The sequence below is a fragment of the Megalops cyprinoides genome, chromosome 21 (assembly GCF_013368585.1).
Source record: "Megalops cyprinoides isolate fMegCyp1 chromosome 21, fMegCyp1.pri, whole genome shotgun sequence".
In the NCBI taxonomy this organism is placed as follows: domain Eukaryota; kingdom Metazoa; phylum Chordata; class Actinopteri; order Elopiformes; family Megalopidae; genus Megalops; species Megalops cyprinoides.
Window position 1 is genome coordinate 2,181,242 of NC_050603.1, and position 12,371 is coordinate 2,193,612.

A 12,371-nucleotide genomic window follows, 5' to 3' on the forward strand; every position below is an offset into this window, starting at 1 on the left:
TAAGTATGCTTGCTTAAGGTTCACACACTCCCTGCTGTGGTTTGAAGGTTTAGATATTATTTTACATTAAAATACAAATGACATGGCAGCAGTGTAGTTTGTAACTGAAAGGTTGTTAATTCGATTCCCTGCTGAGGCACTGCCGCTACACCCTTGGGCAAGGTATTTGACCCAAAATTGCCTCAGTAAATATCCAGCTGTATACATGGATAACATGCGAACATCCGTAAGTCGCCCTGGGTAAGAGCGTCTGAAAATATTGTAATGTAATGTAATGGCGTTGATGCGCACGTCTTCCCCAAGTCACGTGACAACCACACACTGGCTCACCATACACTGTTCAATGTAGAACAAGTACAGCACTAGGTGGGTTCTCAATCAAAACTGACACATCTTTTTCTTACTAACTAGCTCTTGAATATGTAAGTATTTAACTGAAGCTCACTTTGACACGGATTTAATGGCGTTTTCTGGTGCCCTATTTTCTGCAACTTCTAAACTATAATGGATGCTACTGGGGGGTTTCATTACTATTGTTACCTCCTCACATATGCCAACGAAGCAGGCATCATCTGACAGCTTCTGTGAACTTACAGAAGCTTCCCATGAATGTCTAGAAAAAAAGAATATTGAAGCAAGATTATTTTAGCAGGATTTTGTTTGTCGATTCTTACAAGTTTTGATCCTTGTTGTTTTATGACACATACCATTTTACAGCCCAAAAAGGACTGTTTTCAATACATAGATGATAAATATATAAATATTGTATAAATAAATATTGTATGAAATTGAATAAAATAAGAAATATGGAGAGCACATGTGTGGTAACTTAAGGTGGAAAGATCAGGCCAGATGAACTTTGAATGTTTTTTTTTTTTATTGACTGCTCTCAACTCAGTGTAGGGACCACATACATACACAGCATGGGAAACAGGCTCTGCCCTGCTTCCCGAATAAATGTAACTTCCTCAGAACAACAGCCTTGCATGGAAAATATTCACAGCGCCCTCTAACGACGTCTGCTATTATGGCCCCAACACAATAAGTACCATATCTTACTCACGGTACCACAACATGAAGTTAACTCTTGGACAGGTGTAGGGATTCAGGAGATGGTCTGCCTGCCATTCTATATTAACATGGTAGCTCATGGTTAACAATCATGAGAAATTTTTTTTTATTATTTCTCCAACTTAAATATATCAATGAATTATCATTTGTTGTTGTCGTTGTTCGTATTACTGTCATAGTTATGGTTGTGATAGGAAAGTCGCAAAGTCTACCCCTACGGTTTCACGGACGACACAGTCTTGGGGGTGGGGGAGGCTGTATCCGGCACTGCGCATGTCAGACTATCGGACGTAAACAAGGTTGAAGCTACAGGACAGATCAGACACGAACAGGTAAGATCTGCGGGTCGTGCTGTTTGACAAAGTTATTAGAAGCATACACATTTTCAGTGGATTTAAAATATGGATATTCTCTACAGGATATTACCCTTAGCATTGCATGTAATTCAACAAAGAACGGAATGAACACCAGCCCGAGACAAAGATAGCAAACTCGATAGCTGGTTTAATGTTGCATTGCTTGGTGGCTAATACGACCTAGCAAGTAAAAGGACCACAGTTTGATATATTTTTATTATGGTATGTGGTGGCCAGGTAGTTAGATAAAGCGTTTATTGTGGTACGATGTCTAGGTGAACGAATTATGCACTTGTCCTGAACGGTGCCAACTAGTTAGCTGTTAGCTAATGCACGTGTACCCGCCGACTGTATATTGTAAGATAGCTGAATTTGTTCGCTAAAGTAAGACACTTAGCGGGCTGGTTCGCTGCATTATAACACAAATTAACAAACTCATCCTGATTTCTGCTTTTTACTGGTGCATCGCTGAATGCATAGTTTTCAGAGTGAGCTTTGTGCAGGTGGCAAAGTCACGCACGGCTGACTTAACACGCATCGCGAAACTGTATTGTTTAGAAATTAGGTAGCAGGTCTGTTTGGTATCTTTCTAAATCCACATTCGGTCAGAAACGGGATAACGAGGACTGTATATTGTCGCTTGATCCCTACATATTTGCGAGTGGCAAGATCGTTTCGTTGTACGTTTTTAACATTAAGATGGCTGGCGAGCTAGCTAACGTTAGTATCCTAAATGGTACACTGTGTACACTGGTTATGTAACCTCGGTCCTTCACGCCCTACAACAGTTGTCTCTTGACAACACCTAGCGGGGACAAGCCCCGACCAAATGATTTCGGTGTTTATCCTCGGTCCGTCTATTTTTGCCATGTGATTAGATCAATGACCGTCTCCTTTATTGTCTAATACTCAAAACAGGGCTACTTAGCTAGCTGTGTAGCGGTATTGCTACATAGCACAGCTAGTACGATGTCCGTTTCTCATTAGCCGCCTGTCTTCCTTAGCTACCCCAAATCCATACAGTTACAAATGATATTAAGCAGACAAGCTGGAAATCCGTGCGAGTCAGCGGTACAGATATGCCGTATCGACAGCGAGCTTGCAAATTTTGTGGAGTATCGATTCTTGTCCTTTAAAGGAGTGTTGTAGTGATAATTTGTTTGAATTGTCGATCGATAGGCAAGAACAGATACTGGGTAGAAAAGAACTTCCCTGGCCTTTGTCACCGGGTGCACTGATATTTTATCTGGGAGTCTCTGAACTGAAGTGCCGCAACATCGTGTTTTGCTTTGAAACGCTTTGTTACAACCCAGCGCGTTGGACAAAACACAAGGCATCAAGTCAATGGACCGGAGATGGTGTGGCAGGCAGAACGTGCTTATTAGCTTCATAGCCATTTAATAACTCTGATGGTGTTTTACAGTTCCTCAAGAAGCCCTTCATTTAGATTTAAGGTCTTTTGTGTTTTGTCATCAGAAACGGTTGCGAACTGATCACAGCCTGTCGGTGGACATATGAATAGCCCTCCTTCCGGCAGTGGATCGCTGTTAGCGTTCATTTAGACATTTAGGTTGTTCGGGATGGCTGGGATTCTTTAACCCAGAAATGGCCTGGAATTCATCCATCGGTGACCACAGCCCTGTCAGTTTGCCAGAACACTATCCTACTCACTGCTGTGGTACAGCAAACTGCCTCATAACCAAAACATCATCAGAAGTACAAACTACCATATCATTCCAAAACGTCTTTAAAACTACACACCACCTTATTACTACAGACTGCACACCATCATGTCATTCCAAAACGTCATAAAAACTACAAACCATCACATCTTTCTGAAGTGTATTTAGAACTACAAATCACCATATCTTTCTGAAACATCATTAGCATTACATATCACCATATCTTGCTGAAACATCATTAGCACTAAATATCACCTTATCATTACAAAACATTACTGTAAGTGCAAATCACCACATCACTCTGAAACATAACACCCTTCCGGGTGCTTTGCATAGCAGATGTGTAAATATGATCCATTATCACTTGGTTTAAGCTTGACAGTAGGCACCTTGGTTTAGGCTGAACAGCAGTGCCTTACTGGGCGCGTGACCCTGTAACCAGCTTGTCCAGTTTCCTTTTGCCCCCGGTGGTAAATACGCTGCACCCCTGCTCATGCGGCTGGTGCTTTCTCTTCCCTGTCACCTGCCCAGCCGTTGCCATGGGGAAGTCCTTCTCCCAGCTGCCCAAACACAAGGACGACAGTCAGGACGACCTGACGTCGGCGTCAGAGTACAGCGACACGCACGGCGAGGATGGCAAGGGCGGGGACGTGTCTCAGTTCCCGTACGTGGAGTTCACCGGCCGCGACAGCGTCACCTGCCCCACCTGCCAGGGCACCGGGCGGATCCCGCGAGGTAGGGGGGGCGGGGCGGAGCGGGAACCCGGGGAAAGCGTTCGGCTTGACGTATCAAGCGGTCATGAGCTAGCATCCTCAGTGACATTCGTTTGATGTGTTTTTATTTGATGGGTTGCTGGGGCAGTAGTTTAGCATAGTGGTTAAGTAACCGAAAGGTTGCCTTTGCCGGTTTGATTCCCCACTGGGGCACTGCTGTTGTACCCTTGGGCAAGGTACTTAACCCACTTAATTGCCTCGGTAGAAAATCCAGCTGTATAAATGGGTAACATCTAAAAAACTGTAACCGGTGTAAGTCACTCTGGAAGAGCTTGTGCTAAATACCAGTATTGTAATGCACTATTTTCATTTTACCTTTGTTTAACCAGGAGGGTCAGTAGAGTACTTGTTTGCAGTTGCAGTGACAGCCTGGTGTTGAGCATTTTGCTGAGCCTGCTGTAATGGTGGACCCTTCATTAATCATCTCAAATGTGACCTTCTCCTGCACAGGTCAGGAGAACCAGCTCGTTGCTTTGATCCCATACAGTGACCAGCGGCTCAGGCCCAGAAGAACGTGAGTACAGCACTTCTTCACTGCGCTGTGAACTTGGGAAATTAGGAGTTACGAGTTTGGGTCTTATCTTTTGGTCGTCTGGTTGGCCTTGGTCAGAGTGGTTGTTTTGATCACACCACCATCAGTTAGTTTTTTTTAGCCTCACAGCCATCATGTTATGCAAGGCTTGAAAGCATCCACTTCCATTAACAGCACTAGCTTAAATTTGCTGTGCAGAGTAAAGGACAGCCCCCTCTGTGGCCCTTACTGCTGCTGAAATCGTTTGGAGCACTGTGGGGGTGCAGCGGGGGCATGCTGTTTTAAACCCGAGGATCCAGGCTGATGTCTGTCCCTAACAGTCCCCTGTCTGCCCCTGTAGAAAGCTCTACGTCACGGCGTCTGTCAGTGTCTGCCTTCTGCTGTCCGGCCTCGCCGTCTTCTTCCTGTTCCCGCGCTCCATTGACGTCTCCTACGTCGGCGTCAAGTCCGTCTTCGTCAACTACGACCAGGGCAAGAGGATCGTCTACCTCAACGTCACAGTAAGCAGCTTATTCTGCTCTGATTTCAGCCTGCTTGTCAGAGTTACGGAAAAGATTAATCATTTAAAAAGCAGGGACGGTGTTTAATATGAAAAAATAAAACCTAGGGAAAGTATCTGTTTGGACACAATGTAATGTTCCTGTTGACCTTGTATGCTGAGGTCTATTCAACTAAATGCTTTTGCTTGGGGTTTAACTTTAAGATTCTGATAACCGCTTTCAGGAGATTTCACGCTCTAATTATTAAGCTAGATGACAACTGTAAGATGAAGTATTGGTAATTTTTCAGAACACGGCCCCAGCTATCCCTGAAGTGCAGGCTTTACTACATTGTTACTTTATCGGCAGTGGAAGAATTTTACTCGACTTCTCTGCCAGCTGAATCAGCAAACCGGACAGATGTTTATATTGTTGATGTGTTGTTGTTAATAGGCGTATAACGTACAATTCCCATGTCTGTGTTTCCAGGCAGTGTGCTGTGCCGGATTTATTGGTTAATTTTGTACTGTTTTCAGTCAGTGGCAGTAATGTCAGTGCATCTCTCCGGTTGCAGAACACTTTGAACATCACCAATAATAACTACTACTCCGTGGAGGTGGCCAACATCACCGCACAGGTGCAGTTCTCCAAGACAGTGATCGGGAAGTCCCGTGTGAGCAATGTCACCACCATCAGGCCCCTGGACATGCAGCAGGTGAGCTCCACACGGCACGGGTGTCCTGGCCCAGGTCCCTCTGTGGTGTTAGCAAGGAGCACCCCCCAGGCCTGCTCTCTGAGGGCCTGTAGGAAGAAGCTCCCTCAGTCCTTGCCCCCTCAGCGGAAGAGCTGTCCCCATATGTGATGTCAGGTCGTACCTTCACACCAGAACATAAGGACAGCCTGCATCAGGCCTGAACGTTCTGAATAATGGTGTTCTGTCATTAGTATAACTGTCTCTTTCTGTTTGCGTTCCCCAGATCGACTACATGGTTCCCACCATTATAGCAGATGAAATGAGCTACATGTAGTAAGTATTCCCTCCAGAGTTTTGCAGTCAGTGATTTCCACCAATGACCTGTGAGTCCAAGCGGGAACCAGCCAACTCTGACCAATCCCGTGTGCTTCCTCTTTCAGCGACTACTGCACCCTGCAGACCATCAAAGTGCACAACATCGTGGTCATGATGCAGTAAGTACAGCCTGTTCCATCTGACACTGACACTGAGAAAAGCGTAAGAGACCCACCTTTGTTTTTCTGCCTCCGAGACACAGTGGGTCTCTGAAAGCCTTGGTTTTAGGCCACCAGACCACTGAACTCCATTAGATCTGGAGCTGTTCCAGTACAGCTACTCTAGTTCTAAAAGAACACAGTGTTATTGTGGGGTCACAAGGGTTAAAGCTACACACACATACCTTCCACACCAATGGGTAATTTTCGCCACGGGGCTTCTCTGTTTGGTAAACTGCCTGGCACGCTGTGATACCTGTCTTGCAGCTCGCTGACTCTCAGCATGCCGGGACAGGAGTAGCTTCACCACCCTCACAGACCAGCCTCTGGGCCCATGTGACCCACCCACCTAAAATCCTGAGCTTTATGATTCTGGAGTTTGCACACAGTGTGACGGTCACTTCTGTTGGAAAATGAAATAGCGGTATCTGCTTTGTAAGACATGTGAGTCAGTAGTAATTGCAGGCGTGTCATTGGTGAAATGCATGTGGATGTATGGCTGGGGGAGTCCTCAGTGTCACACAGTGCCCTGCACACAGTCACCCCATCCCCCCCCCCCCCACTGCCAGACACCCATTGTGCGACCGTATACCCATCTATGCTCTAATGTCGTCTCCAGGGTGACGGTTACCACGGCATACTTTGGGCATGCGGAGCAGGTCTCCCAGGAGATGTACCAGTACGTGGACTGCGGGGGGAACACCACTTCCCTGCACGGGCGGCCCAAGGTGTCGAACATCCTGCCACCCCCTGAGTAACACCCCACCCCCACCCCCTCCCCCACCCCCCCCGGGAGGAAGCCCACGGCCTGCATGGCTGTCCCTCTGGAAGGTAGCCCTCCTGTCTGGGTCCCCGGGCTCCACCCCGTTCACTTTGGGAGGAAAAGCAACAAAGATCTCCTGTTTCAAACGCCATACGTGTCTGTGTTTTAGGTGACCATGGAGCAAAATGTAAGGTGCCAATATACAGAGATGCTGTGAAGCATTAAAGGTGAAAGAGAATGAGAATTTTGGGGATTTATGGATGGGAGGAGGAGGGATTTTCCCCAACTCTGGCAACATCTTGCCATGTGTTTTTAAGAAGGACATTTAAAAGGGAATAAAAGCACTTTAGAGGGTAATAGTTACTTCAGCAAACAGATTATATTACAGAGTAAAACCAGCCAGAAGGTTCTGATACCACTGAAACACTGCAGCGTACCACTTTCAGTGGGGTCTGTATATAGAATAGGTTTCTTTTTAAACTGTGGTGAAGTTCTCGCATCTCTCCGATGTCTTTCAAGCAACCAAAAACTATACTTTGTTTTTGACGCTCCTCATTTCAGACATCACTTGAAGTCATTGTAGTTGTTATGACAGTAGTTACCTTACCTCATTCTCCTTCAGTAGGTACCAGTGGCACATGTGTAATGCACCACATCTCCTCTAGGGGGCAGGTATTCTGCATTGCTGGTTAGCTCTGGATTCTGGACTGTGGCAAATGCCACAGAGAAACCTTTAAACAAAATGGAAGGCTTTAACTAGACGTTATGATCCTCTCTGTGGATGATCACTTCATAAATCTTAAATCTGATAATGCTACACCAGCTCTTTGTAATGAAGTTTATGACAATGTCTGCTCCTGGTGTACGAGCCGTGGTGCAATTCAAATGCAACCATCCCTAATAAGGGGGGGCTGGTTGTTTGTATACTGTAAGATACCATAACCATAACAATTGTTCAGAGGTAGCGGAATTGCCTACAATAGACAAACATCCCTTGTGAATGTGTTCCAGGGCCATGTTAAATTCAAGGCTGTAGTGTACAGTGGGAAATGCCCGCTAGAGATTCATAACCCCATGAGCTTGGAGCTCCCCCTGCTGGATATTTCTTGCTCATGCAGTTTTACAGGGCTTTTTTATTTTTTGTATTAAGTTCTGAGCTCAGTGCTTTCTATCCACATTTCAACACCCTGTTGAATTTGGCCATAAATCAAGTTCACAGAAAACATTCCATCTCTTTGTACATTTTATTTTTCCCCATATTTTCAGGTCACAAAACCTTGTTGGGGTTTTCTGAAAAGGGAATGCAAAAAAATCAAACCCAACCTGGTACACATATCAGAATAATTAGATTTCTTTAGGAGAACTTGAATTAATTTAATCTTCAATGTTTTAATAATCACGTGTTTAATACTTCATTTTTACCCATATTCTTTCTACAAAGGTTGTGGGGAACTTAACATTTTTTAAACATTTTTAATGAAATTTGCAAGAATACATTTCTAAGAAGTTGGTTTAAACCCGTCTACTTCTTTGGCGTAGTAGATTTAGATTTAATCAGATATGTATGTAAATGTATGGACACCTTAAGGTTGTTTGATTATCATGCTTTATGATTCAAAATTGCACTTTGAAGGAGTGAATACTTTGATCTGGGACTGTTTCTCTGTCTTCTGGTCAATCAGTTAGCCAGACCTCAGTTGAAAACTCTAGTATACAGTCTGTGCAGTTGTTTGTTTTCTTGTTTATTTTGGGGGTTTTTTGCACGTTTTACCACAGGTAGTTGACTGTGGGAATGTGGTGTGATGTCACTTCCTGTTTTTTTTAAACCAATCCGGATTGTAACTGACTGAGGGTGCAGGGACTGCAATGAAGGGTGTCCTAAGCTACATTAACATGGTGTTACATATGTAGTTTCCCAGTTTAGATTTCTCTCGGTATCTGTATTCATCATGTACTGATTAATATAAAGCTGTTCTATGAAGTCGTCTTTGTTTTGCAGTGGAGAAAAAACATTAAAATAATTTCAAGACCAACTTGTCTTAGTGTTGTGTAATGGCAGCGTCACACAGGAGAACACGGAGCTGAAATACAGAGTATTTCTCAAAAGTGCCTCAGCATTTCTCAGACATGAGAGAGAGGGACCAGGTCATGCCAGAAAGTAAAGTTTTGAGAGTCAGCCTCAGAGTGAATTCACCTGGATGGATGCATTGGTATCAGCCTGGCAGAAGGGACAGGAGAAATGGCCCTTTCTCTAATCAGTTTCTCAGGTTTGTCACTGAAGAGAAAATAAATCCAACTCTGTTTAGCATCTCATTCGGCTACAAGAGGAAGTGGTGCCGTAAGAGGTGGTTGTCTTTTTCATTACATCTTTGTCATTTAGCAGGCGCTCTTATCCAGAGCGACCGACAGCTTTACCCATTTATACAGCTGGATATTTACTGAGGTGATTTTGGGTACGTTGCCCAAGGGTACAACAGCAGTGCCCCGGCGGGGAATCAAACCAGCATCCTTATGGTTACAAGGCCTGCTGCTTGCCACCACGCTGTGCTCCTTTTAGAGGTAAGTTCAGTTAGACCACCCCCTTGTTTCAGCCACGGTTCTTTTGAGCATTTAATTACCCAGAATGTGGGCACTGAAGGGGGACTCGGTGTGCAACGGGCAGGGTGAGGATATGTGTGACCCAGAATCTTAAATGGGAAAAGGTCGACCCCCATGACAGACCATCCCTCCCTCCACCCCCCCCCCCACCCCCCCCCCCCCCAACCTGAACCCCCCCCCCCCCCCCCCCCCGGGGACGGTGCCTCTGTGGTTTCCTTGCAGCTCTGCACTGCTGTTAATTTCTGCATCTCTTTCTCACTTTTTTGCTAGATGTCACGCCTCATAATTATTTTTCTTTGTCTTTGTCTCTGTGTGTTATCTGGGTGTTCATTTATTTTGTACCGTTGTGTGGCCTCGCTCTGGCACCAGAATTGTCCTGAGTAGAAATGGTTCAGTACAAAATGCAGGCCCCGGTTTCACCATCTTGTCTCATAGCAGCGTGCAGACGAAGCACAAACTCATTTATGACTGTGGATTTTAATCTCCTGCCAGCGGCTCAGAGAGAGGGTACTGGAGAGGTTCAGCATGGCACTGGGTCTCAGTCATGTCTTGTTAGTTTATAATTATTATTTATGCAAAATATTATGTTTCGTCATAGGTATAACTCCTCCAGCTCAGTGGGATGCGCTTGTTGAGCGGAGGGGTTGAGGCAGCGTGTGGTGGAGGTGTGAGTGGGTTGATGCCAGAGCGCGTACTCTCTCCGATCGTATCCCTCCACCACGCGCCATGCGTCTGTCTGTCTTTTTCCCCTGAATAGAGGATGTTAGGAGATAAAATCTGGCTAGATAAGCAATTACCAAAGCTACCGAGAGAGCAAAGCTCCTGGTCTCAAGGTCCTGCTGATAGGGCTTCCACTGTAATGCTGAATTATTAAGAGTTCCAGGAACTCGTTAGCACGCCGTTTAGGGAGATTGTGTGGGTGCCATGGGGGGGACTTTGGAACAGACGTGGACGGGGGGTTGAGGGAGCACACGTCTGCTGTAATCGGAGGAAAGGGCGTGCATGCTGGAATGGCGGTTCCTGCGAACTCCAGAGAACCTACGCTGCCTGTCTGAGGGCAGGGGGATTGATGATTGCTCTTAGGGCAGCCGAGACTCCACACCCTCCAAGAGAAATGAATCGGTGATAACGAGGCGTTCAGTGATTAGAGGTGCACATGCAGGAAGAGGAGTCTGGGACAGTGTGCTGTCTGTCTGGTGCCCAGGCTGGAGATCTCCAAGAGTGTGTGGGCAATCTCATTAAATTACATTACGTTACATTATATTCATTCAGCAGACGCTCTTATCCAGAGCGACTTCCATCACAAGAGAACAGAAGTGTATTGATTCAAGTTGAATGACCAGCAGCGTCAGACCAGGCTAACAGCACTCCCAGACCAGTGAGAGTGAGTATAACACTACTCAAGCCCTACCTCAAGTTAACTTGTGCAACCCGACTAGAGAGTCCCTAGATCACAGAATCCAAAACACATTGTGATACTACACACATCTCCCGGCCAGGGCAGACGGAGTGTAGGGATCAGGGTGTATGTTAGAACTAGGTCTCAGGTTCTGTAAGGTTTGTTCACTTAGCAACTGAAGTTTCATGGCTGTTTTCTTCTGCAGTTCTACCGGTACTGCATGCTAGCACAGGGATGCAAGGTTGTATATGAAGATGTAATGATGAAGGCGCTGCCGCAAAGCGTGGTTTGGGTTTATAGCAGCTAGGGGTTGCTTTTGGAGCAGGTGGCCCCTGTACAAACATGGCTGGGTGCACTTTAACTGGACAGACACAGGTACACTCGGACAGCACATGCTCGGAGTTGCCAAATAGTATTTAAGGTCTTGTTAGCCAGGGAGCTTTTCTTGATGTTATCAAGAGGAATACATTTATTTTAGTTACATAATAAATAAACACTGGGCAGTTAAGAAGTACTGTAATTACTGTTAAGTTGCCCTAAAAATACCAGGTCATCTGAAGAGTGGGGAACTTGCAGACTGGCACAGGCTAGGTGCAGGCTAGAGAAATGCATTGAGGGGAGGTGTCCACTATAGCTACCTGAAACCAGGTACAAGAAAGCAGGAGAAAAGGTCCTCAGAAAGGGATTCTGTTTCTCATTGTTTCATTGGCTGTATCTCTGTTTCTCCACGTTGTCTCTCTTCTCTGAGGGGAGTGTGAGGGGAGTGGGGTTCAAACCCATCTCCTGCTGGTACCCGATTGTGTGGATTTTAAATGACTGTGGTACGGGGCTTATAAAACTGAAATCATAATACCAACTTTAAAAAAACCATAAACACCGAGCCAAAACAGAGCCAGCAGGACTGCGTTTGAGTTCATTTATGTGGCAGAGTTCAGAGCAGCCATGAACATTTTTTCTTGTCTGAGAGAGTGAGAGATATTTGTGTGTATCTGTGTGTATGAAAGAGAGAGTGAAAGAGAAAATGTGTGTGTCTAGGTGAGAGGGATTAATACATGTGTGTGTGTGTGTGTGTGTGCGTGCATGCGTGTGTGAGAGCGAGAGCAAGAGTGAGAGGGAGTGTGTGTGTGTGTGTGCGTCTGTGTGAGAGGGAGTGTGTGTGTGATTATTTGTTTGTGTGAGTGAGAGGGAGTGTGAGTGAGTGAGTGAGTGAGTGAGTGAGTGAGTGAGTGAGAGGGAGTGTGAGTGAGTGAGTGAGTGAGTGAGTGAGAGGGAGTGTGTGTGTGATTATTTGTTTGTGTGAGTGAGAGGGAGTGTATGTGTGTGCGTCTGTGTGAGAGGGAGTGTGTGTGTGATTATTTGTTTGTGTGAGTGAGAGGGAGTGTGTGTGCAAATGAATATCCCATTGGTTGTTTTTCCTTGCCTATGAGAGTAAGAGTGAAAGTGAGAGAAAGACAGTGTGTGTCTTTAAAAAAGAGACTGTAAGAGTATGTG

The 12,371-nt window shown here is 45.5% G+C and overlaps 1 protein-coding gene across 1 annotated transcript; it reads left to right on the plus strand.

The window, feature by feature from the left end:
• The first annotated feature begins 1,327 nt into the window (after positions 1-1,327).
• LOC118769207 (transmembrane protein 106B-like) lies at positions 1,328-6,903 on the plus strand. The gene is made up of 8 exons (XM_036516238.1): positions 1,328-1,403; positions 3,641-3,844; positions 4,333-4,396; positions 4,755-4,914; positions 5,468-5,608; positions 5,871-5,920; positions 6,028-6,081; positions 6,740-6,903. The coding sequence occupies exons 2-8, from the start codon at positions 3,649-3,651 to the stop codon at positions 6,876-6,878; spliced, it is 804 nt and encodes a 267-aa protein (XP_036372131.1). The 5' UTR covers positions 1,328-1,403; positions 3,641-3,648; the 3' UTR covers positions 6,879-6,903.
• Positions 6,904-12,371: the final 5,468 nt, after the last annotated feature.

Coding starts and splice junctions, on each gene's coding strand:
- LOC118769207 (XM_036516238.1), top strand. CDS start 3,649: ATGGGGAAGTCCTTCTCCCAGCTGCCCAAACACAAGGACGACAGTCAG. Junction 3,845..4,332: donor CACCGGGCGGATCCCGCGAG/GTAGGGGGGGCG, acceptor TCTCCTGCACAG/GTCAGGAGAACCAGCTCGTT. Junction 4,397..4,754: donor CGGCTCAGGCCCAGAAGAAC/GTGAGTACAGCA, acceptor CTGCCCCTGTAG/AAAGCTCTACGTCACGGCGT.